A 25,393-nucleotide genomic window follows, 5' to 3' on the forward strand; every position below is an offset into this window, starting at 1 on the left:
AAAAAAAAAAGAAGGAAAAATAAGGCACTTAGAAGTAGAAAAGTTTGATAGGCTTTGCTTACTGTGACAATGACACACAGTGTGATGGCAGCAACTGTGACAATATTAGCACATTTCTGTCAGTGTTTCTATTCCACCATCTCTTAAGAAAACCATGCAAACGAGCTTGACGAAGGACAATGACAGGCAAGAAAGAGTAGGCAAGACAGACAGACAGACAGGGATAAGGAGGAGAGGGATAATGTAAAAGAAACATWAAAGAATAAAAGCGAAAGGAGGCAGCAGCTCTAGGGCAAGTTTGAGACCTCTCTGCACTGACTCATGAGTGCATCACTTCTCTGTATGCCATCCTGGCTGCTGCTTTCTCTCACACCTCTTCCTATCTTCACTCGTTACCTGCAGTCCTCTCTGCACCGTGAGCAACATCCCTCTGCACAAAACCTGCCAAATCCCAGTACTTGAACGTAGATTTGTGCTTTCCCTTCATTAGTCTATACACAMAGTCCTACCTCAAAGGAGAGGCCAAGAACATTGGAAGCCCCTGGGGCAGCATCCCCCAGACTCACCCAGGCTGCTTGAGGGGAATCTCTCTGCAGCACCCAGCCTCAGTGCTGGGGACACACGGACCCCACAGTCAGAGGGTGGCACCAGCCTTTGGCCTTAGCCTACATGAGGGCAGCCACGTGGAGGACAGAGGTGCTGCCCTTCRGCCCTTTCCATCACGACAGAGCCTTCCATTTCCAGCTTTCTCTTTCACTCTTCTGTTTCCTTGGCCATTTTCTTGCCTCACCCAGCACCTCCATGTCTTCTTGTTCCTGTCAAAGTAAGTTCCTCGGCTGCAGAAGTCTCTGGAGAGCAGTTAGCTGTGGCGTGCTTGGCAGGAGGGAGGAGAAACGCTGTTCAGCAGGTCCTTGGCATGCTCTGAGGTACAGGTTTCCATCCAGGGCAACATCAACCTGCTTGGTTGCTCTGTGCTTGACTCAGGTCAACACCTGGACCTCGTCTGGTGCTTTGGAAGGTCATTTGCCTGCAACTCACAGGACCGAGCACTGACGTGCAGAGATGAGCCAATGGCTTCACAGCTAAAAATGGGGGATGTACAGAGAACAATCTGCAGAAAACTTCCGTAATATCCTAAGGAAAACGGATTAGCGGAGAGGGGAAGGGATTCAGCTAGTAAAAGGATATTCCCTTCTCCCTTCAAACAGCAAAACAAAAACCCAAAACACAAGGATCTAACTTGGAGAAAGCATGCAACACTGACTTAAACAACGTCAAACTGCCAAACGATTAACGCTCTGAGCCCTACTGACACTCAGGCTTGATTGCCAGCATGGGATTTTTGAGGTTAATGGCACATGCGGACACTGAACACCCGGTCTCTGGGCCAGTGCAGAGAGAGGGGACCTGCTCAGGGATCTTTGCAGTATTTTGTGACTTGGGCTGCTTCCCTTGCTCCTCAAGCAAATCTCAGCCAATTCTGACGGCTCCTTCCAGGCCACTTCTTCTTCCAACGTGGACTTGCAAACCCCACCACAGCTCCCTCTCCAGAGCTACAAATGCTCCTGCAAACGGCCAGCTGGGGGGCTGAATCCTTCATAATGCAGAAGGGAAACACCCAGGTGAAGGCTGCAGAGTTAAGTCCAACTGTTATGTGAAAGAAGAATGCCATGGGATATCCTAAAAGTCTTGGAAAAGAAAACAAGATGGGAATTGCTGAGATTTGTAGGATTTTTTTTTTTTTTGTTCGTTTTGGGCCTGAAAACAACAACTGGGCCCTGGCCTCTCCTGCCCAGTGCTTTGCCCCCAGGGCCGCTGGTGGTTCTGGYTTACTGTGCCAACACTCTCCTCTGTGCCCTCACGCCATGCCCTCTTTCTTGCCCCCTGCTGGCTTGGTGCATGCAGAGGTTGAATTTCTTCTTCACACATATGAAACTTGGCACTAATAAAAAAGCAGCTACAGTTCTAGCTCACCATGCATTGCTTGTACTTACAGCTTAAACATTGCCTTCTATTTGAAAGAACAAAGATAAATGTCAGGAATTCACAGTTTTTATTCTCTTTCTTATGCCCACCCAACTTTCCCTGCCATTGATGTCAATGACTCAAGGTCCTCTTTGTACAGTAGCCTTTGCCAGTGCGGCTCTCTAAGGGTTAATAAACCATGGCTTCTTGGACAGATAAGACATAAGCTCATTCACCAGTAGGAACACATGGATGGTTGTATTACAGAGCACGCTATGGTTTCCTGTAGCGATTCTTTGGGGTTTCGCCACAGCCAGTAACATCGCAGGAGAGAACGTTGGGCTTCTTCCCCAAGCCAAGGCTTCCCAAGAGATCAGGAAGCTCACGGGTGATGGCCTTTTCGATCTTATCTAGGAAGCACCCTCCCATGTAGGAACACTGCTGGGACAGCAACTTAAAACTAGTGATGGGATTGATGCCAAAGAAGTCCTTGTAAGCCTCACGGTTGGGGAGGTCAAATTTGCTGACATTGGTCTTTGCCAGAATGGTCTTAAAAATAAAGAACTTGTCAGGATCTTCCACAATGTCTCTGAACACCAGTTCTCCATCGCTAAAGAAGGTCATTTTGTCCTTGTAGGTTTGTAGGTAGCGATCAACCAAAAGGGCATGGATGCGCACCCGGATGGCATGTTGGCGTATGAAGGCAATCTTATTCTCCATCCTGTTCTCAATCACCTGGTTGAGATCTTCCAGGAGGGATATCTCTTCTTTAAGGAACAAGTCTTGGTGGGTTTCTGGCTGATACTCATGGGGCCAGAAGGAACTAACGTACACTCTGGGCGGCTCCGTGACATTGATCAGAGGAGCCAAGCTCCAGAACAAGGCACCATAGACTCTCATTAGCTCCTGGGTGGCCAGGCTGTCAGCTTTGTTCAAAATGATTCTGATCTGAGACTCGCGGCCCTTTAGCTGGCGAAACAGCATCTCCAGCTCCAAGCCCACATCCAGCTTCGTAGGGTCAAAGACGACGAAGATAAGGTCAGCTCTGTCGATGAACCACTGGCAAACATCATTGAATGGGTAACCTTGGTAAGAGGAGAGAGAGAAATCCAGCAGAAATGGCCAGCACCGAATGAATCTCTCGAGGACAAAGAATAAATAGGCTTTGAGCCTACACCCTGTCCGACCCAGACCTATCTGGGCTTCTCATGCAGCACAGATTCTGTTGCTTAAGTGCTAAAAACATTTCAAAACTTCTTGCCATGGAGACCTGCCCCCGTGTGAATAGTGCACTGGAGCTGCAAGCTGATCTTTGGGGAGAGACCGAACTGGGACCTTCGTTGATGGTCTAACCCAGCAAAGTTTGGGGTTACTGCTCTACTTCAGAAATGGCAAGATATTAGGAGAGAGCATAAAGCTTCCACTGACAGGCACCTCACTCCCACACTTGCTCCCAGAGGCTGCTTTTCCCTAGCAATAGGAAGGGAGGACATTTCTGGCCACAGAATTCTGCTTCTGGCACGAGCAGATATGCACCATGTCATTACTTTCCCCAGTGGGCATTAAACAGGTCAGCTATCCTAGCATCCCATGGGTTGTAGTGGTGCTTCTCTGGGTCCTGCTGTAGCACAAGCCTTTGGCAAATCCTGCCTCCAAGAGCTACAAATAGGATACTAAATGATGGGCTGAGGCAGATAATCAACAGCCTGAGGATCACCTGGAAACATTTTGCAAAAAACTCCTTTCTATCACGTCTCCAGATGACAGAAAGAGGCAGCTCTAGCTGATGATAATCAGGTATTTCCCCCARGCCCTGGCTGCTAGTATCACAGCCATGCACAGACAAACGTAACCACCCCTCCAAGGTAAGGATACACCCTTTTGTAGCCTAGAGCTCTTCCTCGCTGCCCTTCAGCCATCTCTGTTATCTTATATCACTCTAGCTTCTTTTCTGGGGTCCCTTAGATGAAGGCAGCAAATCCCTACCTCGTTCTTGCTGCTTGCGGTTCTCAATGATGCCTGGTGTGTCCACAAAGGTGACTCGCTCCAGGAGCTTGTGAGGCACCTCTATCCCTATCAGCTTCTCCAAGAAGTTCTGCCCGAACTTTTCCAGGGGCGAGAAGGAGCGTGCGCTGTCGGCAGCCATCACGATGCCTTCGATGGTCCTCAGCTTTGGGCCATGCATGATGACAGTGAATTCAGAGGTGGTGGGTTCTGCCCCTGCCCAGCAACAAGAAGAACAAGAGAGTTGTTAAAATCCATGCTGCTYGCTGGAAATTGCAGCAGCTCACCTGGGACTAGCTGGGAAAGTCGGGAGCATCAGTGACTTGCCAAGAGATGCAGGTGAGAGGCAGTCAGAAGAGCCATGAAATTCTTCCCAAGCCTCTCAAAAATGATARCAGGGCTATTTTCTGCAGGTATTAACCCTTCTGGACATGCCCTAATGCTAAAGGTGCCCAGGAGAACACCTCAAGCATAGCTCCAAGGAGCTYTTGTTATTCCCTCACTCAGCAGGCTGCAGAAAACTGCCCTCAGCTGTGAGGCGAGACCCATGAGAGCAGAGAAGCGGGAGAGCTTTTCTCCTGGGAGAGGGAATTAATTGCTTCCATGTGAGGAGGCAAAGACAGGGTGAATTCCCCTCACTAAGGACTGCTGCTGTTGTGGCCTAGCAGGCTGCCTGCTGCAATGCACCTACGGCTTGGAGGCAATGAGCCCYGTGCTGCAGGAGGGGGCTGCTTCAGGGAGAGGGGCTCTCCTCTTCCCCCGAGGAGATGTGCAGGCCCCAGGGCTCTCTACTTGGCCCTGGAGATGAGCGGCATGAACGCAGCGCTGGATGCCAACCTCCCTGCCACAGCTGGGCTGTTGGAGAGGAGCAACCAGGGTTTGCTGCTGTCACCCGCCGGCCGTGTGGAGGTGCACAAGCCAACGTGCCCTTGGCCGAGCAGCGCGGATGCGGGGGCGGATACCTGTGTAGAGCTGGTAGGGAGTGTCATCCAGCCCCAGGAGGTAGTTTATCATGGAGGATTTGCCCACGCTCCACGGTCCCAGGAATAGCACCATGGGCTTGGAAGTGATCTCCCCATCTGCGGAGAGGGGAAATAACAAGAGGAAGTGAACAAACAATAGCCGTGGCTGCCGYGCTTTTAACTCCCTGCTGGAATGCACATCCCAGCTGAGAAACGCGCCGGCGCCGYGGCTGCCTGAGGGCTCCGTTAAGCGTTGTCCCGCGGGGACACCTTCCYGGCACTGCGAGCCCTTCGGAGCGCGGTGCTGAGCCCAGGCAGCGCCGGGCACCGTGTGCGCCCGCGGTGCCGCTCGCGGTGCCAGCTCGCAGCCAAGGCTGTCCCGGGGCAGCGTAGCCGCTGCAGCGCGTGGGTGCCGGCAGCAGCAGCGGGAAGGCTCTCACCCAGCCTCGTGGGTGCTCCCGGAGGGATWTTGCAGCCCTCTTGGTGCCCACCAGCCAGTTGACCCGTGTCACCGTGTGCGCAACCGCCTGGCTGTGGCTCCACGCGCTCTGCAGACTGGTGCCACGTGGCTCTGCCAGCTGGTGTCGGGATGAGAGAGCAGGACCAGGGAGCTGCCCACAGCTGGTGTGCACCGGGGGAGACCCCCATCTCCTCCCCAGCTCCCACAGTAGGCTTGAACCTTGTCCTCCAAGGTTTCCCCCTTTTYAGACTATGAGAGGACTTGAAGGCCTTTTAAATTTGGCGTTGGTTTGGCTATGGGTTAGCTGGGGTGGATGGATTCGGGGCGGGGGGGAATTTTGGTCCGGGGAGGGCGGTGGATTTTGCTTGAAGGCGGGCGCTGCGAAGCAGTCCCCRGACATGCAGAGGACGTGGCCATGCTGCGACGGGGTCAGTGCCTGGTGCAGAAGGAGCAGCGGGGCGGCCGCGCGGCACCGCGCGTGGCAAGCGAGGCCTGAGCCTTGTGCTGGGCGCTTGCTTGCGGGCGCTGCGTTTACACCAATCCCCCCCGGGGATCTGTCCCCTGGGCGTTGGGTCCTGGCCCCATGTGTAGGGGCTGCCCATAGCCCCGCATGTGAACAACCACTGCCCAGGGAAGCGATGCCTTTTCCTGGCTCTGAACGGAACAGAACGACCACACAGCCCAACTCCTTCAGCCCCCGGGACGCTGCACACGCAGCTGGCCRAGCAGGAGGAGCTCCTGGCCGATGCCAGCCCTAAACTGTGCTGAAGCTGGTTGGGAGCCTGCCAGTCAGATCGGGCCCAAATCAGGCCAGAAACAGGGCTAATAACTGGACAAATCGGTTCGTGCTCGTGGGAGCCCTCCCTGTTGCTGTTGCATGCAGCAGCACAGCCGTAGCCAGACAGTCTGGGACGAACGTGGGCAGGAAACGGCGCGGGAGGGCCGTGTTTGTGCGTGCTGGAGACCAGAGTAAACTGCGGTCACTGCCACAGCATCTCCCCCACGCAGCACATAGGGTGTCCACTCCATGGGGGGATGTGCGGTGGTTGAGTTGCTGGATGCAGGYGGGATCAGCAGTGGGACCTTGGGACTCGGTCCCCACCTCTGTATGTCCCCAAGGGTTGTGGTGCTGCTCTGAGAGATTTGTGCGTGTGCAGTATCAGAGAAGCACCAGCAGAAGCACTAGTGCCTCTGAAGACATCAGGCTCCTGTATCTACATGTTCTCTTGGAGGGCTGTCCATGGGGCAGGCCCCAGAGGTTTCATTCAGGGCCTGGTAGGTGTAGCTGATGGATTCTRCATGTCACCGGGAACCAAAACCCAGTCCACAATGCTGTGGAATAGTGAACATCCTGCAAAAGGCAATTGTCCATGTTCTGGATGCACAGCACAGGCAACAGGTCTGTGTGACCTCTCCTGAGTGAAGTAATTCCCGCAGCGTTGTGAGTGGGATCCTGCTCCCTGCCCCTTGCCCTGCCAAGGACTCCACCTCGACGCAGGGGACCCGCTGTGCTCAGCGGGTGGGAGSCATGGATGTTAAGGGATGATGGGGAAACTGAGGCATCTGCACAGAGCAGAGGTTGCCACTGGCTCTGGGGTTGGACAGGAACGGGAGCTCTGTCTTCTGGTCTTTGAGAAACACCTTGTGTTTGCCCRGTATCGTGCCCGGTATCATGCCGCAGGTGGGTGCTGAGCATGCTGCCAAGAGCAAGGCGGCACAGGGGGAATTGGGTAAACGAGGGGAATGGGGGGGTCCACACCCCAGCCCCTAGACACACTACACTGCCCCCCAGAAACCCTTCCATCATTGCCCTGCTTCCCTGTCCTGTGCTCAGGATGGGAGAGAGCCTGTCCCACTGCAGGGCTTTGATGGAGCAGGTGCCTGGAGGCCCCCAGAGGATATGGAAGCATCCAGGGCTGACCCTTCCCCAGGCACGGGGAGGCGACGCTTTGSGGGGTCCCTGCGCAGAGCCCTTCCCGCTGCGCGGGCTGGGGACCGCACTGCGGCGCCTGCCGTCCTCCCCGCTCCATGGCTGCCACCCACGCAGGAGCCAAGCAGCTTTCCAGCAAGCTGGGGCTCCGCGGCCGAGGAGGAGGGGCCCCCGGGGCCCATATGGCGCCGCGCTCCAGCACCCAGCGCTGCACAGCTCTGGARGGTGGCTCAGCATCCAATGGACCCGGCCGTGGGTGCAGGAGCCAGGCTGAGCGTCCCCCTCACCAGCAATGCTGGCTGCAAGAGCAGGCTCTCCACCAGGTCTCCACTGATGGAGGACCAGGCTGCAGACAGCTCTCCGGACAGACGCCAAGCACAGGGTAACTGGTGTCTGTGCAGTTAAACACTCTTCTCTCCTAGAGCACAGCAGGCACCTCCAAACTAGTGGGAATGGCCCCAACTCCTGCTCACTCCTGAATCCTACCCGTGAACTGGCTCTGGTGAACGCTGGCCAAAACGAGCCCAAGGACAAAGCAACTGCTTGGGAATAAACAAGAGATCAAGCGTGTCAAAACTATGCCTCTCTCTCCCTCAGTTCCCCATCCTTGAGCTCACTGATGACATGTGCCACTCATGGAAGGAGTCCTGGTTTGCTGGAAGCACCCCGTGGAGCAGCGGTGGGCTCTCCAGGACCGCTCCTGCAGTTGCAGCGGCTGTAGGACGCACTCCCGCAAGCTCCCCCTCCACCTGGCTGAGCTGGCTTGGGCCGCGGAGGGCACAGCCTGCCGGGTTGTGTCTCTCCCAAAGCTTTGGGACCTGGCTTTGTGCTCTTATGTGGGACAAAAACAAATGTTGAAATCCTGGGCTTTCGTTATTAATCATTCCTCCATGCCGCTGTATCACTACAGCTTTGTTCACTTGCCTGCTTTAATTGGGTTTCGGATTATTATTATCCCCTGTGATGTTGTGCCAGAGGCTGGAGGCAGGCCCTGTGCACTCTTTCATAACATGCTGCTCTCCAGGTGTGGCTGTGAATGCAGGCGAGTGATCCCTGGCTCTGCTTCRCGGATGGCAGAAGTTTCTCAGGGTGCAGCACTGCTTGGTGCAGCCCTGGCGCCTGCCCTGACCCACGCGCTGCAGGGGCAACRCGCTGTGTTGTAACAGGCAGCAGGGCACACGGGCCAGCTCCGCAGGGCAACCCTTCTGCAGGGTCACTGACACCTCAGCCAGTCCTTTGCTGTGGGTGCTGGCACCCCATGGCCTGTGCGGGATGTGCCAATGTGGGATATTGGTGGCTCTCTGGGAAGCAGGCCTGTACAGCAGCTCCTGGGCTGCAGAGGATATCAGGCCGTGCACAGACCCTCCTTGCCACTGGAGAAGTGGAGAACATCTCCCACCTCAGATGGTGCTGTTTTCCCTGCTTTGTCCCCTCAGCATCAGTTTGTGTCACCCTGAAGACTCTGTCCAGGGGAAAAAAGGCACCCTGCGAGGCAGGGATCTTGCCAGCTTCATCACTGTGGCTCTCTCCAGCCACCCTGTGGCTGTTTGTTCCCAGCCCTGGCTCACTTAGAGCTGGATGTTCATCCCAGTTCAAGCCATGAGTACAGGAAAGCACATCCAAAAGATGCCTGCTTCACCAGACTCACGCTCGTGCATGGTGAGGCCCTGCATGCAAGCAGGAGCTTTCCTCACCCCTTGTAGTCCATCGTGTTTCATCTGTCATCCTGGTTTAAACAGAGCAGCTGCTTCTCTAAGTTGATGAGCTTCTGAGGTGAGGAACATGCTGAGGTGCCATAAAGCACCTGGCAGACAGGGCCAGGAAGATCACACCTCCCTCCCTCTGCAGAAGCTGTATTTGTCTTCTACTGTCCAGAGCCAGGGGTAGAGCAGTTTGGAAAGCCAAGTCGTTTCTCTGGGCTGCTATAGTTTGGATACAGAATCTCTGCTCTTGTGACAAGGACGGAGAAGTGCTTCTCACTCCAGGAGAGTGAGAGCTTTCCCTAAAGCAGCAGCGTCGTGGGAGGCTGTAGCAGGCTGTTTGCAATGCTAGGCTGCCCTCAGGTGGGAACACTGCTCTTCCAGGAGCTAGGCTTAACTCCAGGCCAGGTCTTCTCCCGCCTCATCCATAAGGCTGACATGAGCTCACCCTTTCAAGGGAAATGACAACTCCATCATATGGTCTGTCCCCAGGATGCAGAGCAGCTTACACAGGCAAAACCTCCTTCTTCTCCTGGTTAGGCCCGAGCCAGAGCCACAAAGGTCTTGTTCTGTTCCCAGGCCATAGAGATGTTTAGAAAGCCTAGTCTGTCTCTCACCATCACACCCCAAGCTAACACATCCCTGCACCCCAAATGCTGCTGGCCACTCTGCCCACCACATGCACCACCCAGAGACCTCCAAAGGCTTTCTGAAGTGAGCTGGGCAGCCTCGAAAGCCACACAGATCTATCTGCATGGTGCTGGTGTGCCTGCAGATGAAGGGAAAGGCCACACAGAGCTATCATGGACACAGGCTGTGCTTGTATCTGTGTCTTGCTCTGTGCGTGCTCCCTGTGTGTATACTGTTGTGCGTGTGCTGCTAGGGATGAACATAGCTATAGCTATCTACATAATAACATAGCTATCTACATAGACAACATAGCATAGCTCTCTACATAAGCCCTATTAAAGCTATAACCCTCTCCAGTGTCAGCACACGGGTATGACTGGAAACCAGGGGCCCTCCAGGCCCTGGTGGGACAATGCCATGTCTGGTGCCAGGCTTTGGAGGAGCTGGTTTCAGCAGCTTCCACTGAGCATGGGCCACAGGTTAAGGCGAGAGAGACAGAAATTGAAKTTTCCTGGTCATTTTGCTGTCTTAYATTGCAGCAGAAACATTGTCCCTAAGGTCCAGCACTGACTCCAGGGGGAATGACCGTGTCATCTGCAGGCCCTGCTTGGTCACTCTCCCACCCACTGCTTCTCCAGGCTGGTTCTCCCAGGGGGACCTGACAGCACACCCTGAACTTGACACCCAGGGACAGGAGCCAGCTCTGGCTCTGGAAAGGGCTGCAGCTGCCATGCCGGGGCCAGGCCATGTTACTAGGACAGCTGCTGCTGCTGCCTCATTGGCTTACATTGCAGCTGGGGCACAAAGGTTAGGAAGTAGGGAAAGGTTCTGCATGTGGAGGGGTGGAGAGCTGGAAGAGACYGCATCTGGGAGGGTGGGCTCTCTGCTGTGCTGCTTGGGTTCTTGCATTCACGTTAGAGACACTTCCATGTCCACCCCAAAAGCCTTTGATCCACCACTAGAGGCACCTGYACTGCAGCCTCCTGAGACAACCTGTGAGCAAAAGGCTCTAAAGGCTTGGGCAGGCTGGGGACTTCCAAGAAGATCTTCAGGTTTTCCCTAAGACACACGTTCCATGGAGGGAAGGAGGCAGTTGGGGTGGAGAGCTGTTGGGCAGRGTCAGTGCTGAGCCAGGCAAGTGCAAACGCACACGCTGAGCTCTGGAAAGTGCTGAGGACCTCAGGCTCTGCTTGATGCGGCAGGATTGTGAACACAGGCATCATCTCATCAGTGACTGAGAAGTGGGGCTCTTTTGGGAGAGGCAAATAGGAAAGCTGGAGGCCAGCAAAGTGATTAGGCCATGGCTGGCAGCATGCAGGTAGCAGGCAGCGATACCAACCTGTGGCAGAGGAACCCAGGGTACGTCCAGGGTAAGCTGTTAGCAAGGGACACGGGGAGAGAGAAGAGGTACCATGAGTCAAAGAAGGAATGTGGCTGGCTGGGTCTGGCCCAGGCTGAAGAAGGAGAAGATTGGCCACGACCTTCTTGTAGGCAGAAAGAGCCAGCGAACAGCCACAACGTCCATGAGGAGAGGAGTTACAGTCTGTGAGCAACAAGACCTGCAGCTACCGAGATAAGAATTAAAACCCAGTCTGCCCTGCATGCCAGCGATGTGGCTTATAGGAGCATTCCAGAAAGACATGTCTCACACATTAACACTTGTCTGAGAGCCCCTTCAATCCCAAAGCTCTTGCCCACCTAGCAGAGTTATCACCTTTCCTAGCCACATCCACCAAGCAGACAGAGCTGAACAAGGCACGTAGAGGACAGCAAGAGAACTAGACAAATGTCCTGACAGCCCCCAATGGATGAGGTTACCTGTATCCATCCCTAGAGGACCTACCTGTTGGTGGCAGGTAGGAGATTGTTCCCAGTACAAGAATGCTACCTGGCACAACTTCACAGCAAGCTCATGTCGCCAAACTGTGAGAYTCCCTCAGCCCTGAGCTGGGAACATTGCCAACAGGGTGGCCCACAGTGATCAAGCGCACACACAAACCCCCAAGCGCACGCGAGTGTGATGGCGGAGCAGAGACGGGGCAAGTGCGGCAGCCATGTGGGCACGGCAGGGACAGTGGCACACAGAGGAAGGCAGGGAGCACCTGCCAGGCTTAAACATAGAGTAAGCAGGTGAATTTTCTGGGATGCCCCTGGACAAGAAGTGCTGCTACAAAAGAGAGCCTCAGGCAGGTCACAGTGCGYGTCACAGCCCACCTGGGGCAGGTGACAGTCACACGTGCTGCTGTTTTGAGAGCTGCCACACAGYAGAGGGGCTCACTGGATTACACTGGCCAGCAGGCATGGCAGGAAGGACCTCAGTCACAGCTCAAACCCTAGATAAGAGCTRCATGGCTGCAACCCAGGAGCAGAGGCCGGAACAGAGCCTGTGGGAAGGGAGACAAAATGGAGGGCTGCCGTGTAATGGAGGGGCAAAGGTGCTTGTGACAGCACCCCTCTATATTGACTTACACATTCAAAGGTCATTCATATTCCATGACACGGCTGCCCTGTGACTGCCCCAGCTGTCCCGCTCCTCTCCGGCCAGCTGAGCAGGCAGCTCTGCACCGTCCAGCCTCCCCTGCACATGGGTGGTCAGGGCAGGAGGAGAGGCTTGGGGCATCTCCSCTTTGAGCGAGGGGCTGTCGTTCTTTTCAACCTGTTCAAGGCACAAGCAGGACAACAGCTCACCGTACCACATGAGGGAAGACAACCCCATTATGCTCTCACCGTGCTGGCAAAATCAGAGGTGACTCAGGGAGCCCCTTTAACTAACTTGCAGGCTGCTGTAATGACCCTACTTATGAGGAGTTAAGAAGAGCCTCGTTTGTGGGTGCTGAAGACAAGCTGCTGAATTTTGTCTCCATAGACTCATTGTATTCACTGTTAAGGAGCTCAAGGAGCAACCTGCACAGGCTTGAGTAGGTGGAGTTGCAGTCAGACAGTCAAGGCCTCTCACAGAAGTGGCCATGAGCAGTTAGCACCATGATCACATCTGTGCTGCCAGGAGGGTGCTGAGTGCTCTCAAGCTGGGAGTTGACCTGGGGGACTACAGGCCTGAGGGGCACCCTGTGCAGTTCTTTGTGGTGAAGTGGGTCAAGCCAATAAGTACTGCTGTCAGAGGGGGCTGCTAGGAACAACAGAAACTGCTCTCTGTGGCAAGTCTTTGTCAGGAGACGCGACTGAGGACTCTGCATTGTAAAACACAAGGATTGGTGGTTATTTCTTCAGGGACTGGGAGGGAAGAAGTCAGCAGGGGCCTGATGAACTCTTGTCAGAGTGCTCCCAAGAAAGAGCAGGCTGGTGGACATACGATGGCTGAAGAGCATGGGAAACTGAACAAAGAAAACAGGCTGCAGCTGTGCACCAGGGCTGGGGGCTCTGTCCACTGGAAGATAACATTGGAGAGAATAGAAAGGGCTGGGAGCCCAAAAAAAAAAAATCAATACTTGAAACTTCAAACTATTTCCTAAACACAGTGCTGCAATATGGGCTCACAATCAACGCGAATGCTGGYGCAGCCACCCTCACCTTGGGGCTGAGGTTGGAGTGCTGCTGAACCTGTGAGCACCAGAACGAAGATGGCTGGGACAGGYCATGGCTGAGCTGTCCTTGGTGCTTGGTGTCATTGCTCAAGAGGCTGTGGGGATGATGCACATCACAGTAGGGAGGTGACAACAATCCARCTCATTCCAAGGCACATGGCAATGCTGGGAATGTGAGGGAGTGGACAGGCCTAGCACAGTCTCCTCTGTGGAGCAGCTGTGGGGTGAGGCTCTGGAAGGAGAGCCCCCCTCTTCACAGTGGCTGCAGCGTGGTGTGATGATCCCCCTACCAGTTACCCTCCCACTCAGCAAGCAGATTGTGGCCAGAAGCAGCACACAGCATGAGACAGGCCAAGGCATCGCAAAGGCAGCAACACAGAGCTGGYTGTGGGAGACTGCAATGCAGCTCCCAGGCTTTGTACAAGACCTGCAAAAGCCAGCTCCAGAATCCCTACCCATGGGTGGTGCCARGATCCTGGATGCTCTACATAAAGAAGGCATAAGACCTGGAGTGTTGATAGGGACACTACTGTCCTGTCCCTAGTTCACAGGTCCCTCATACTCCCTGCTGGATCTAAGCTAAAGATAGGGCCTTGGGTGCAGATGGACCAGCTGGACTTGGAGTTGTTTAAGGCCACTTAGAGAATATCAGAAATCTGATGCTATCTAAGAGCTGTGTTTGGGCTGCAATAGAGGTGCCAGCAAAATGGAACTGAGAGGGGTTGTTCCCTATGGGATTGTGTCCCATGGAGCTTGTGCTAGGAGCATAGGATTCATGGAAGGAAGAAGCCCAGTTGTGAAGGGAAGACCTGTGTGGTTTGGAAGGTGAGGGGTGACCTGATGTGCCAGGAGCAGGGAGCATTGCTCCAGGGTGTGTGAGGCCAAAGCCGAGAGGAAAACAAAACCCTAATATGAGATGGGACCCTGGCACGGTCCTTTTCAAGCTCCCCCCAGCAGGTGTTGATGCAAACACGCCAYTGGACACAGGCATCCCCTCCCTACCCTACCAAGGTGTACAAGGTGGGGGGAATATATGCTCCCTGTGGTCCTTCTGGCATTAGCTCAGGATGGTGGTCAAGYAGAGGCCTAATCCCAAGCAGAGGATTTACCCAATTAACAGCAACCTCAGACTCTGGCTTGATCTATTTCTACTTGTAAGATGGGGCTGCCTATGTTGTATGGATCACATGAGCCTCCCGAAGTTTCTGTCTTGAGGTCAAGTTGCACTTACCTCTTTTGGAGGGATGCGTACATCGCTGGAGCTCAAGCACAAGTCATGTGCTCAAGCACATGTCAAGCACAATGACCATGACAACAATGGCCTGCTCACCTGATCACATGGCTGTAATGGCCATGGGGTGGAATCTCTAGGTTCCAGAACCAGTGAAAGCTGCCAGACTTGAGGGATACCCTGTCCTCCTAGCTGTGTCCCACAGTGAACAGGAAGGGTGCCAGCTCCAGCCACCCCCAGGGAACTTGTCCCCAGCCTTGCGAGATCCTAAGCCCTGCTGCCAAGTCTGCCTCACTGGGTCACGATCTCTGCTTGGCACAAATACAGAGCACTGAGGTTGAGCAGGTGTAGGACCCAGAGCTGGCACGTTTCGATGTTCATGCTACATAGATGGTCCTGATAGCATGGGGGATAAAGCAAACGTAGGAATGCCTACTGCTAGGTGCACAAGTGCTGGGTTCACTAGAGGATATTCTCTAAGCCTAGCATGCTCATGACGTTCTTGGGAAGCTGCAAAGGAAGACAAACTATGCAAACCTTTCCACAATTTGCTGTCTCTATGCTGTTGCCTAAAAGCTGCCCCACGACATGATGGTGCTAGGAAGTCCCAGTGCTCACAGCATTACCTGTGATCTCATGCTGCCTCAGCTCGTTGTATCTGTAGGACTGCTCCAGGGGCTTGATGGAGGAGTGGTAGATCTTCCTCAGCCGCTGCAATACTCCTGCAGGAACAAAAGCATACAGATGAGTGAAAGGTAAATCCCAGATGACCTGAAGGAAGCCCTCCAGGAAGGCCCCTGAACATTTTCTGCAGTTCTTCAGGGTGACTCATCTAGAGTGAGGGACTTCCAGCTCTGGGTTGAAATCTTGGCCCAGCTGATCACAGTCACAGTCTTGATGCCCCTCCCATGACTAATATTTCCTGCTAAGTACTGTCCCCAGCTGCTGCCATTCATGCACTTGCCAGCAACTGAGTCAAGAAACATCCCTGAATGCTGCTTAGCACCCAGCACCCACGATGCCAAAGAAGCCTCTGCCACTGGACTCCCTGCCACAGTCAACACAACTCCCAAATCTGATAACTAAACTAGGAGAAAAGAATTTTGCTACCAGGAGCAGGATGGCTCCTTTCTAGTTCTTATTGTCAATGGAACCAGCAGATTTATATTAAAACAAATAAAATCCCCACACCTCTATTACAAGTTGCCCTGGGTTTCTCTGGATGACAGGCAGCAGTGGAGTTGACCTGAGCCAACTTTGGTTCTCCTGCCTCTCTTGCCCACAATTCTTTAACATTCTTGGGGTACTCTCTAAATTTTTTAAAGTATTAATACAGGAGAAGAATACAGACTGAAAAAAGGCAAAGGCTGTTCCCGAGGACCTGTACTAGACCCATGAGATACAAGACTAAATCACTAAACCATCCTTTTCACATGTGTGTGCAGCAGAGCAGGTTGCCAGCTCAGTTCTCACCAGCTGGGTCGCAGTGAGGGGCTAGCAGAGATCTCTGGCATCAAAGGAGCAGATTTGCATGGCACATTTGCTGTCCCAGCCCTTTGCCTTCCTCAACCCCTAACTCCCTTACCTGAGAAATCATCAGCAGGTTTGTCTTCGTTCAGCTTAAGGGTGCTCTCCAAGTGGGACCGGTCCCGCTTGGTTGTCTCGGTGGCTTCCTCAATCTCTTCTGCAGGAAAAAGCAAGGGRACACGTTACTGATGGGAAGGGGGAGCGTCCACAGGGAGCTCACACAAGCTACRACTGAGGAGAGGGCATGCCCACTGCTGAACACACTGGCTGCTTTGGCACGCCACTCGCTTTCTGTTTTGCGAACGCTGCTAAAGGCTTCGCTGAGGCTGCCAAGGGCCATGGCAGTCGGGGGGAACATTGTGGGCAACTGTCTGGCTCTGCGGARGAGCCAGCAAGGGAACCATGCGGTGTCTCCCGAGGTGGAAACGAGGGAGTGCTGCTAGGGAGGAATGCAAAGGACGTGCCTGGAAGGSGTTCTTGGATTCAGGCCGTTGCATAGTGGGCAGCTGGAGCACACGCTGCACCTGCTGCCACTGGTGCCTCTGTCCTTTCCAGTGCTCTGAACACACTGGAGCCTCTTCCCAGCRGCTGCCTGTGCCCCAGCTTGTCCACAGGAGCGTGGCTAAGCCTTGACTTTGGCCTTTCTCTGTTCTGCCTTTCCTGTCCATCCCTTCAAAATTACACATCAAGATGGAGATGTAAGAGTTGGGCTGGTTTTCAGGAGATGAGCAAACCTGCYGACCAAACCCTACCTTTGCCAGCCTGGTGCTTGGCTGGCTGCCTCACTAGGTCTCACCTTTGTAAGTGAGGACAATTCCCTTCACCTTCTCCCACCTCAGGCTGCAAGCCCCTTTGCAGGTGAGTGCCTGTCTTGCACGCTAAGGCCCTGACTCTGCATAGTACAGTAGGGAAGTGGTCCTGGGCATCAAGCTGCTCTGTGCCAAAGCCCAGGCCACAGCACGGCTGCCTCCACCTAGAACAGACACCGCCGCATGCCAGAGATGTGGGGAGAGGGGTCCTCGCTCGAGGAGCGCTGACGGAGGTGTTGGCACACCAAGAGCTCAGCACAGCTCCAAGTGCTTTTTGATACTAGCAGGTGAATTAGGCCTTAGTTGGGGTTTTCAAGCAGGTCTGTGAGCAGATGTCCCCAGCTCGCTGGGTTGTGCTGGACTGTGGGCCCCCTGGCCAAATGGGGCAGCTTGGAGCACCAGGATGGTCCCAAGAGCCTCCTCTGAATTCTTCCCAAGTGTCACGCTGAGAAAGACCTTTTTGACTTGCCAAGTAAAGCCACAGAGACCGAGCTGGGTTTCCTTTTGGCACATACATGAACTCATTGAGTTGGGATGTTACAGAAGGAAGCAAAAGAAAGAATCAGCAGGGCTCAAAGGCTGCTGCCACAGGTGTTTCTAGTAAAGCCTGGGGGTTCATTCATCCTTAGCTGGCCTGCCTTGCCATGACTGAAYGCACCCTGTCTGCGGCCAGAACCGTGGTCTGGATCAGCTGTTCTCATCTTTCTCGTGAAGGCAAGGGCTGAGTACCTGGGTGCAACACCAGCCCAGGCAGCATCCTGCCCGTGTGCCAAGGGCACTGTGGATTTGGTCCGGAGGAGCCTGAGTGAATAGGCTACACGTCCTTTAACAGCTCTGTAGATGCTGTAAGGGGCATAGGGAAAGGGGCGAAATTTTCATCCGTGTCCACAGGAGACGTGCAGAGGAATGATGAGCTCAAAATACAGCAAAGGAGGCATTGGCCAGCCTTGGAATTGCTGCAAGTAGCGCCTGTGCCGTGGAGCCCAGCCGTGCAGCAGTTAGGGGCAGGCACGGGAAGCACAAGCATTAGCAGAGGGCCATGCACTAGGCGCAGTTTAATGGGCCAAGCTCAGCTCTGCCRGGTTGATAGTAGGTCACTCTGGCCGCCACGTTACAGGCACACCGACAATGAAAGCGTCCAACCTATCTGGCCGTGCCGGGGCTCGGCAGCGGCGCTGCGGCCAGGCGGCCTCTCCGCTCCCCTCAGCGATGGCTCCTCCGCAGGCACGTTTTCTACTGCAGGTGGATTTTCTGCTGCAGGTGGATTGTCTCCTGCGGGCGGGTTTTCTGCTGCAGGTGGATTTGCTGCTGCGGGTGGGTTTTCTATTGCAGGTGGATTTTCTGCTGCAGGGGGGTTGCCTGCTGCAGGGGGATTTTCCATCGCTTTAGTGCTCTTGGTGCTAGCAGCATCCAGCTCCACATCTCCACAGGGTGGGTGGTGGCAGCTGGCAGAGCCAGCTGTGTCTTCATCATGCCCATTCTCCTCCAAAGCGCTAGCCATTTCCTTATCACTTCCTTCAGCTCCCTCCTTGGGCCCTGCTCCACCAGCACCCTCCTCCTCAGACTCTCCTTCCTCGGACTCTTTGCCCCCATCTTCCTCTGACTCTCCTTGCTCCCCTTCCTCCTCAGACTCCCCTTGTTCATCTCCCTCTTCCTCAGACTCTTCCTGCTCCTCCTCATCTTCCTCAGAGCTCTCTTTGTCCCCTTTTTCTTCCTGCTCAGGAGCAGACACTGCTCCAGGCTCCTCCGTTTCCTTCTCCTCAGAGGCCCCTTGCTCACGACTGGCACCCTCAYGGGGCTCCGGGGTGCTGGTCGCAGACCTGCTGCCCTCCTCTGCACTGAAGCCATCCTGGTGTTCACCGTGGTGTTGAGTGCTGACGGTGTCTCCTGGCAGTCCTGCCATCCCTGGCGTAGGGTGGCCCRGGGTCGATGGCTGCCCCTCCATAGGGGCTGCGGCCGAGTCCTGCGCCTCCTCCGCGGCCGTTTGCTCCAGCCCGCTGCCTCCTGCAGCCTCGCTCAGGCCTCCAGCTGGCCCTTCCTTCTGCTCACCAGCCTCCTCCTGGCTAGTGACTGTAGCGGAGACGTTGGTGATGCCACTATCCTCCTCAGGGCTGGCGCGGTCAGAACTGGAGCGTGAGGCGTCCACATCAGCGGCTCGGGCCCCGGGCGGGAGCAGCACCGTGTTCTCCGGGGCGCCGGYGCGCAGGGCCCCGTCCTCCTCCTGCAGCCTCGGCTCACTGGCCGCCACGTGGCTTTCGCCAAGGTGGCCGACATCRTCCGCGCCGCGCGGGGCCGCGATGTGGGGCTCTAAACGATGAGAAGAGGGTCAGTCAGTTTTACCTGCACGCCCTCCTGCCCCGGGGGCCCGCACCTCACCAGGGCTGCAGGGCCAGCCCTACACGGCACCCTCAGAGCGCCAGGGACGGGCGGCCAAGGGCGATTTCAAGGCCACGTCAAGAGTTTTAAACCTGAGCCCTGCTGACTCGCAGAGCCCCTGCGACGGCCGCTCGCTTTGCAGGCTCCTAGCGAGAAGCGGGCTGCAAGCAGCTGCCTGGGGAGGAAGAGCTTGCGCTACAGGGGACACGTCCGGGACATCGGCCCCAGAACGGGTCCCTGCTTGCTGCCCGTGGGCCATGCAGTTTGCTAGCGCATCGACTGGCCCACGCTGGCCAAGGAAGCCTAGAGAGCATGGTGCAGCGCCATGGTGCTTGCAAGGAAGCCGGCCAAGCGGCCCCGGATAAATAGCCCAGCTGGAAAGAGAGAGAAAGGGGCAAAACTAGAAACAGCTCAGGGTGCAAGAGGCCTCGGGCACTTGGCAGGTTAAAAGGGTCCTTCTTTCCCCAGCCCTTCCTCAGGAGAGTCCGAACCGTCATCACTGGAGGCCAGCCAGGCCGGGCAGCAGAGGAGAGGGAAGGGGCGACAGAGCGGCTGCATCCAACGGCCCAGCCACGGGACCGGGTGGGCAGTTTGCTCCAAGGTGCCAGGTCCTCCCGTTCCCAGCCCCAGGATCCTGCGGGAAGGGCCTGGCCAGGCTGCCGCACACCTGGCCCAACCCCAGAGGCAGCACGAGAAGAGCTATTTATTGTGCATGTCCCTTCATTAGGAAAACATTTGCCACTCCGTGTTACTGGCTGGAACACAATGAATTTGTTCTACAGTCCAGGAGAAGTCATCTGCACTTTCCATAGGGCCTCTGACTGTGATTTAGCATTAGTCAACAGATGCCAAAAATAAAAGTAGCACCAGCTATACTGTCTCTGTTACAAACAGTTGCTGCTAGTCTAAATAATCCCCTGAAAAGTCTAATGCCTACATTCCAGGGAAGCATTTCAGAGGAAAATAATTCCTTTGTACCCCAGCTGGCAAGCAGATGCCAACCAGAAAAAAATGCCATCTCCCTCTGCCCTGGCCGAGGACGGGAGCCAGCAGCACCGCGCAGCTCGTGGGCACGGATAGGGGAGCAACAGCTCCKCACGGCCACACACCTCCATGAGGCCCGAGGGAGGCCCGGGCACTGGCCTCCACTGTGGCTCCCCTTCCGCTACTGTCCTGACCTGCCCTCAAAACCTGGGGCTCGCTCTGAGGCAAAACACAGAGCTCACCAAAGAGGGGAGGATGAGGYGTCCTCCACTGGTCCTGGCCTTGCCCAGTCAGGCTCCTCCATGGAAGGGAATTTCTTCCCAACTCAACCAAGAGGCTCTTTGCTTCATGGCCAGGGCTTGGCATCCCCTTGGCCTCCATATGAGGTCCATGACCAACACTCCAGTACTGCATGAGCAGAGCAAAGCCCCYGGGGAGGCAGTGACCCAAGTTCCAGCATTTCCACACATACTCCCCAGCCCCAGGACCCGAATTGTCCAAACTGTCCCCCAAYCTGGCACACCAGGGTCCCTAGTCTTTCCTGTGTGCAGCCTGGAACCATGAGAGCTACTGGTGTCCCCGCAGYGTAGCGGCCAACAAAAGCAGATGTGCCCCTCGGCTCCTCCACCCGGCCTCGGGAGCACAGCCGCCCCCGCGGAGCTCCCCAAAGGCCAAGGTGCTTCTGGCCCACGAAGCGCAGCAGCCATCGCCAGCCTGCACGGGACATTTCTGCATCCCCTGGGGACAAGGGACAGGGGGTGGGCACAGGGAGAGTCTCAGCACRGCCCCAAAATAACCAGGGATCTGGAGGGCACAGAGGGAAGCGGAGACACCGCTCGTCCCGGCACAGGGCYGGCACCGCAGGGGTTTTCCAAGGACCCTGGGGCCCGCAGGTCACCTCCAAGCGAGCACAGGATGCACAGGAGTGACCCCTCAGTAGTGACCCACCGCAGCTGGGCACAGCCCCAGCACCTTGCGTGAGCCAGGACCTGCTGGAGAAGGGAAATACTGTTACTCCAACTGGGAGCTCCAACTGCTCCCTGCCCCTCTTTGGGTCACGGGCTTCATTTCCTGTGACCTTCAGTACGTTATATAAARTCGCCCTCCCCTTTCCATCTCCTTCGCCCTCCTTTTTTCCCCTACATGGTCTCCAAAGACACCACAAGGCGAATTATGCTGATCTGCAGATGGGCGGCTGCCGAGCGCCGCGCTGCGAAATGGGCCGAAGGTTACGGGCTTAGCACCCTCCACACGTCCCCGGTGGCTAAAAATACGGCCAGCAACTGTACAGCGGGATCAGGAGGAGCCGCTCGGCCCCGCACGGGAAGCAAGCACCAGCCCCCTCCCGCACACTCGCCTGTTTGCTCTGCCCTAGCCACTCAGCCCCGATAGTGGCCCACGAGCCAAGGGCGACATCTGCACCAGGGCCCTGTCCCTCACAGGCCCTGGAGTGGAGCGGGAACAGCCTCCAGCATCCAAGCCACGTGCATGCACTGTACGATGACATGAGGGCTTCTCATGTTCACAGCCTGAATGGTGTCAAGGTGTCGACCTTGCCCTGCTCACCCTTGGGACCTGGCCTCCGAGAGAGGTCCCGGGCACCAGGCTTGGGCTGCCCTGTGACACGAGTCTCACACRTCTCTGCACCAGGCTGGAGCACTGCCCGGGGATGCCACCAGCCCTGCCCAAGCTGCCCCAGCAGCTCTGGGAACMTGTTACAAGGATCAAGGTCTCACAGCAGGGCCCTGGGTGCGACGGGTTGTTAGTGAAGAAGAAAAACACAGGAAGCGTGGGGATGGCTCCTAGAGGCAATGGGGAGGCTGGCTGTTCTTGTCCACCAGCTCAGATACCAGTGGGCACCACAGCTCAGGTCTCYCCCACACCACAAGTCTCAGCGTCCAGACTGCCTGGCCTGCAGCTGAACATCTTTAGACCTGCACTTTCCTGGGAAATTGTCAGTGTAACTTCAGGCTTGGAGGTGGTTGTGTTATACAGGGAGGGTTGAGCCTGTCCCAACTTCATTGACTCTGAGAGTCACCAGCTCCAAGCCTGGGATGGGTCACCCGCACCCAAACCGCCGGAGTGACAGGGAATCCTGCAGCTCCCTCAGGCTGCCCAGGGCCACGGACACCCTGGCCGCCAGAATGGACTCTGTGCCGTTCCCTGTGTCCGCAGCTCCCAGTGYTGGAGCCCACACTGTGACCATCGCCCACCCCGCGCCCGGCACGCTGCCCTCGCTCCATCCCCGCACAGAGCCCCGTTAAACCGTGGTGCCCAGAGGAGCCCGAGGGAGGCACTTCCCGAGAGCGGCGCCGGGGCCGGCCCAGAGGGACAGATGGGCACAGGTGGCCCCGGGAAGGGCGATCCCCCCCTCCTGCAGAAATAGGAGCCCTGAGCATGGGGACGGCAGCACGCTGCACGGCGAGGACAGCCTTTCATGCGCTCTCTTCCCCYGAGCAAATCCCGGGCCCTCTCAGCACACAAGGAAAGCATTCCCATCTGCAAGGGCCAACTTGGAGATTAGCGTTTTTCACATTTAGCTGCCACTGGAGTGAAGTGTGGAAGAACATGGAGAAGCAGGGGCAGGGGAGGCTGCAGAGCCGGGGTTTCAAGGACCGGCCACCTTGGACRCCAGCAGCAAGGCACCCAGGGTTCAGCTCACCTCAGGACTGCAGGGCAGTTTGTTGCCAACTAGTAAAACAGGACCAAAACGCAGGAGCTGAAGCTGGATTGGGGAAACTATCAGGATGAAGCAAAGAGAGGGGTAGTGAAGCCTCAGGAAGGAGGAAACAGGCAGTTCACAAACCCATTTTGGTGCTATCTTGGGGTGAAGGCATTGCCCAGCACCAGTGCTGCTCTTGCCAATGCAGGTGACCAGGGCCTGTGCCAGCTCCACCACGGTGGTGCCCACCACACATCCCACTGGGATTCTCATAGGGAAAACTCAGCATTTCCCCACACAGGGGCTCAGCAAAAGGGCTCCCTCCCTCACATTACACCCTGCACAGGGACCCACAAAAGCCAAGATTAGGCCAGGCTTGGTTGCCGTTCTGGTTTTCCAAGGAGCGGGGAAACTCAACCTCTTTCCAGGAACAGGTGCAAGGGATCATTTTATGCAAAAAATAAACTTCCGCTATGGGAACAGACCATGGCAAATCAACRCAAGGGTGGTGCATTTACCCCAAAACCACATCTCCACACGTTCTGCTGCACTTGCTCAAAGGAAGCACACTTTGGTTATATTAAAAATGTGCCTCTGAAGTAGCATTTACCAAATGAAACAGTATTTCAGGGCAGGATCCCATCAGCAGCCCCTCACAGCCCTGCAACGCAGCCCCAGAGCCACAGCCAGCTCAGAAATTTATATCACCAGCAATTCATAAATCAGCCCTATCCCATGGGGACCACAGGGAGAACTCAGAGGAGAAGGGACCTYGTTGCTACAAGCACCAGCCACGTCCTTCTCCGCACAAGGAAGAACAGCAGCCGCAGCAAGACAGCGTCACTGCCACAGGACAAGGGACACGGGCCTGTCCATCACTCTGGAGGACAACAAAGCCAAAGGACACCAAGCCAAGCCATTGGCTGACAGAGGAATATTTCTTGCTATCATTTTTTATTTAGGCTCAGTCAAATGAGCATTCTAGTCAAATGGGCTTGTTTGACTTGGAGGAAAGCTTTTCTACAAAGAAAGACATCAGCAGGCATTTTTTCCCCACAATATTTTTTTTTAAATCAGAATAAAAGGAAGCCCAAAAAACTGTCTGTCCCTTCCTTTCTGAGGAAAGGCAAGGATAACCAAGCTCAAAGTCTATGCTTTTTTTTTTTTTTTTTTCCCCCCCTGATAAAACTCTCCAAGACTTCCAGGAAAGTGGCCAGACTAGAAGGAAGCATTTGGCACTTGCCAGGATTTTCCATCAAGGTCACCAGTGGGTCTGGCCTTGGCTGCAGCCCTGGCCTCTAAGCCCCTTTTCCCGCAAGTCCCCCCAGTTTGTGGCAATGCCTTCCCAGTCCCTCCATGGAGCTCCTGGCTGCAGGGCTCACCAGGGTCCCCATGGGCTCTGCTCAGGACACGTCCCTGGGCACATGGCAACAGCCTCACTCTCCACCAGCAAGTGGCCCATGGAGGAGAGGARGGAAACATGCATGAAAGGCCCAAGTAGGGATTAGCTCCAGATCCTCTAAAACCCGGCCATTTGTTTCCTATCTCAGAGCTCAGACTGCCTGGGGCCCTGACATGAGTTTGCCAGCTCTCCGGTGCTCCAGMCCCATGACGCTCTTCAGGCTCAGCCAGCATCTGAACAGTCTGAACAGGACAGCTTGGGCCGCCCCAGCCGTGGGCTGTGCTGTGGTGTCCGCCGGGGAAGGTATCTCACTGCTTGGAGACTACCATGCTCCGCGCTGCTGCCAGGCACAGCCTGGCTGGTGGAAAAAGTCACTCAGGGAGGATTAGCCTCGTGCACCTGCCCTCACTGCAGCTTGTGCTGATCCCAGCGCGGCCGCCRCGCTCGGGGCAGGGGGCCAGGGCTCACCCCGGTACCAGCGCAGCCAGAGCGGGCACTGCACACGTGCAGGTRCCTCTGCTCCCAGCAGTGTCCCCATGGCAGGGCTGGCCTGCTGCGGTGGGGGCTACCACGGACCAAAGGCACTGCAGACCTGCTCAGCACATGCCTACGTGCTATAGGGCAGGTAGGATGGGAGCTTGCACAGCTCTGAGGTGGGGAGAGGCATTGCCCCTTGGCCAAGCACCCTTCCCCTGGGTGCCGGACACAGAGCGGAGCAGGAATCCCGTGGGGACCTTCCTCTCCAGTGAGCGACCCCACAGCCGTTGTGCTGGGCATTGCACTCGATGCCCACATGGCACCCGGCMTTGCACGCCAGCACCTCCATGCAAGCATGGGTCACTGTCTGTCCTTGTGCATGCTCCCAGCCAGTCCCACTGGAACACACCATGAGCCACCGGGTACCAGGCCAGTGCCAAACAGCCCACAGGGGCCAGTTCGTGCCCTGCACTCRAACCTCCTGGAGAGCTCCTTGCAGTTGAGCTACACCCAGGAGCTTCCTAGACACCAAGGCACCCTCACCAAAGGGGCACCTCCTCAGAAAGGACCTCCAGCATGAACAGCACAGCATCTGTTCCCCATCTACTCCAGTCATTCCATGCCTCAGTTTCCCCTTCTGGGCAAGCACAGTTTCACCAACACCACCAGCTCTCCACACACCCCTAGAAGAGGCCACCACAACGGGACAAAGCAGAAGGGCTGGTTCAACTG

The 25,393-nt window shown here is 55.8% G+C and overlaps 1 protein-coding gene across 1 annotated transcript in view; it reads right to left on the bottom strand.

The window, feature by feature from the left end:
* Positions 1 to 579: 579 nt before the first annotated feature.
* Positions 580 to 25,393, bottom strand: part of SRL (sarcalumenin) — a 29,795-nt gene continuing 4,981 nt past the window's right edge. The window contains exons 2-8 of the mRNA XM_026048962.1: positions 17,904 to 19,067; positions 16,010 to 16,108; positions 15,051 to 15,146; positions 10,991 to 11,026; positions 4,932 to 5,048; positions 3,952 to 4,185; positions 580 to 3,050 (exon numbers count right to left, since the gene is read on the bottom strand). Coding sequence (XP_025904747.1) covers positions 2,239 to 3,050; positions 3,952 to 4,185; positions 4,932 to 5,048; positions 10,991 to 11,026; positions 15,051 to 15,146; positions 16,010 to 16,108; positions 17,904 to 19,067 — 2,558 coding nt within the window. The 3' untranslated portion in view covers positions 580 to 2,238. The remainder of the gene's footprint in view (positions 3,051 to 3,951; positions 4,186 to 4,931; positions 5,049 to 10,990; positions 11,027 to 15,050; positions 15,147 to 16,009; positions 16,109 to 17,903; positions 19,068 to 25,393) is intronic.

This window comes from Nothoprocta perdicaria, unplaced genomic scaffold (genome assembly GCF_003342845.1).
Source record: "Nothoprocta perdicaria isolate Ctin4 unplaced genomic scaffold, notPer1 scaffold_59, whole genome shotgun sequence".
In the NCBI taxonomy this organism is placed as follows: Eukaryota; Metazoa; Chordata; class Aves; order Tinamiformes; family Tinamidae; genus Nothoprocta; species Nothoprocta perdicaria.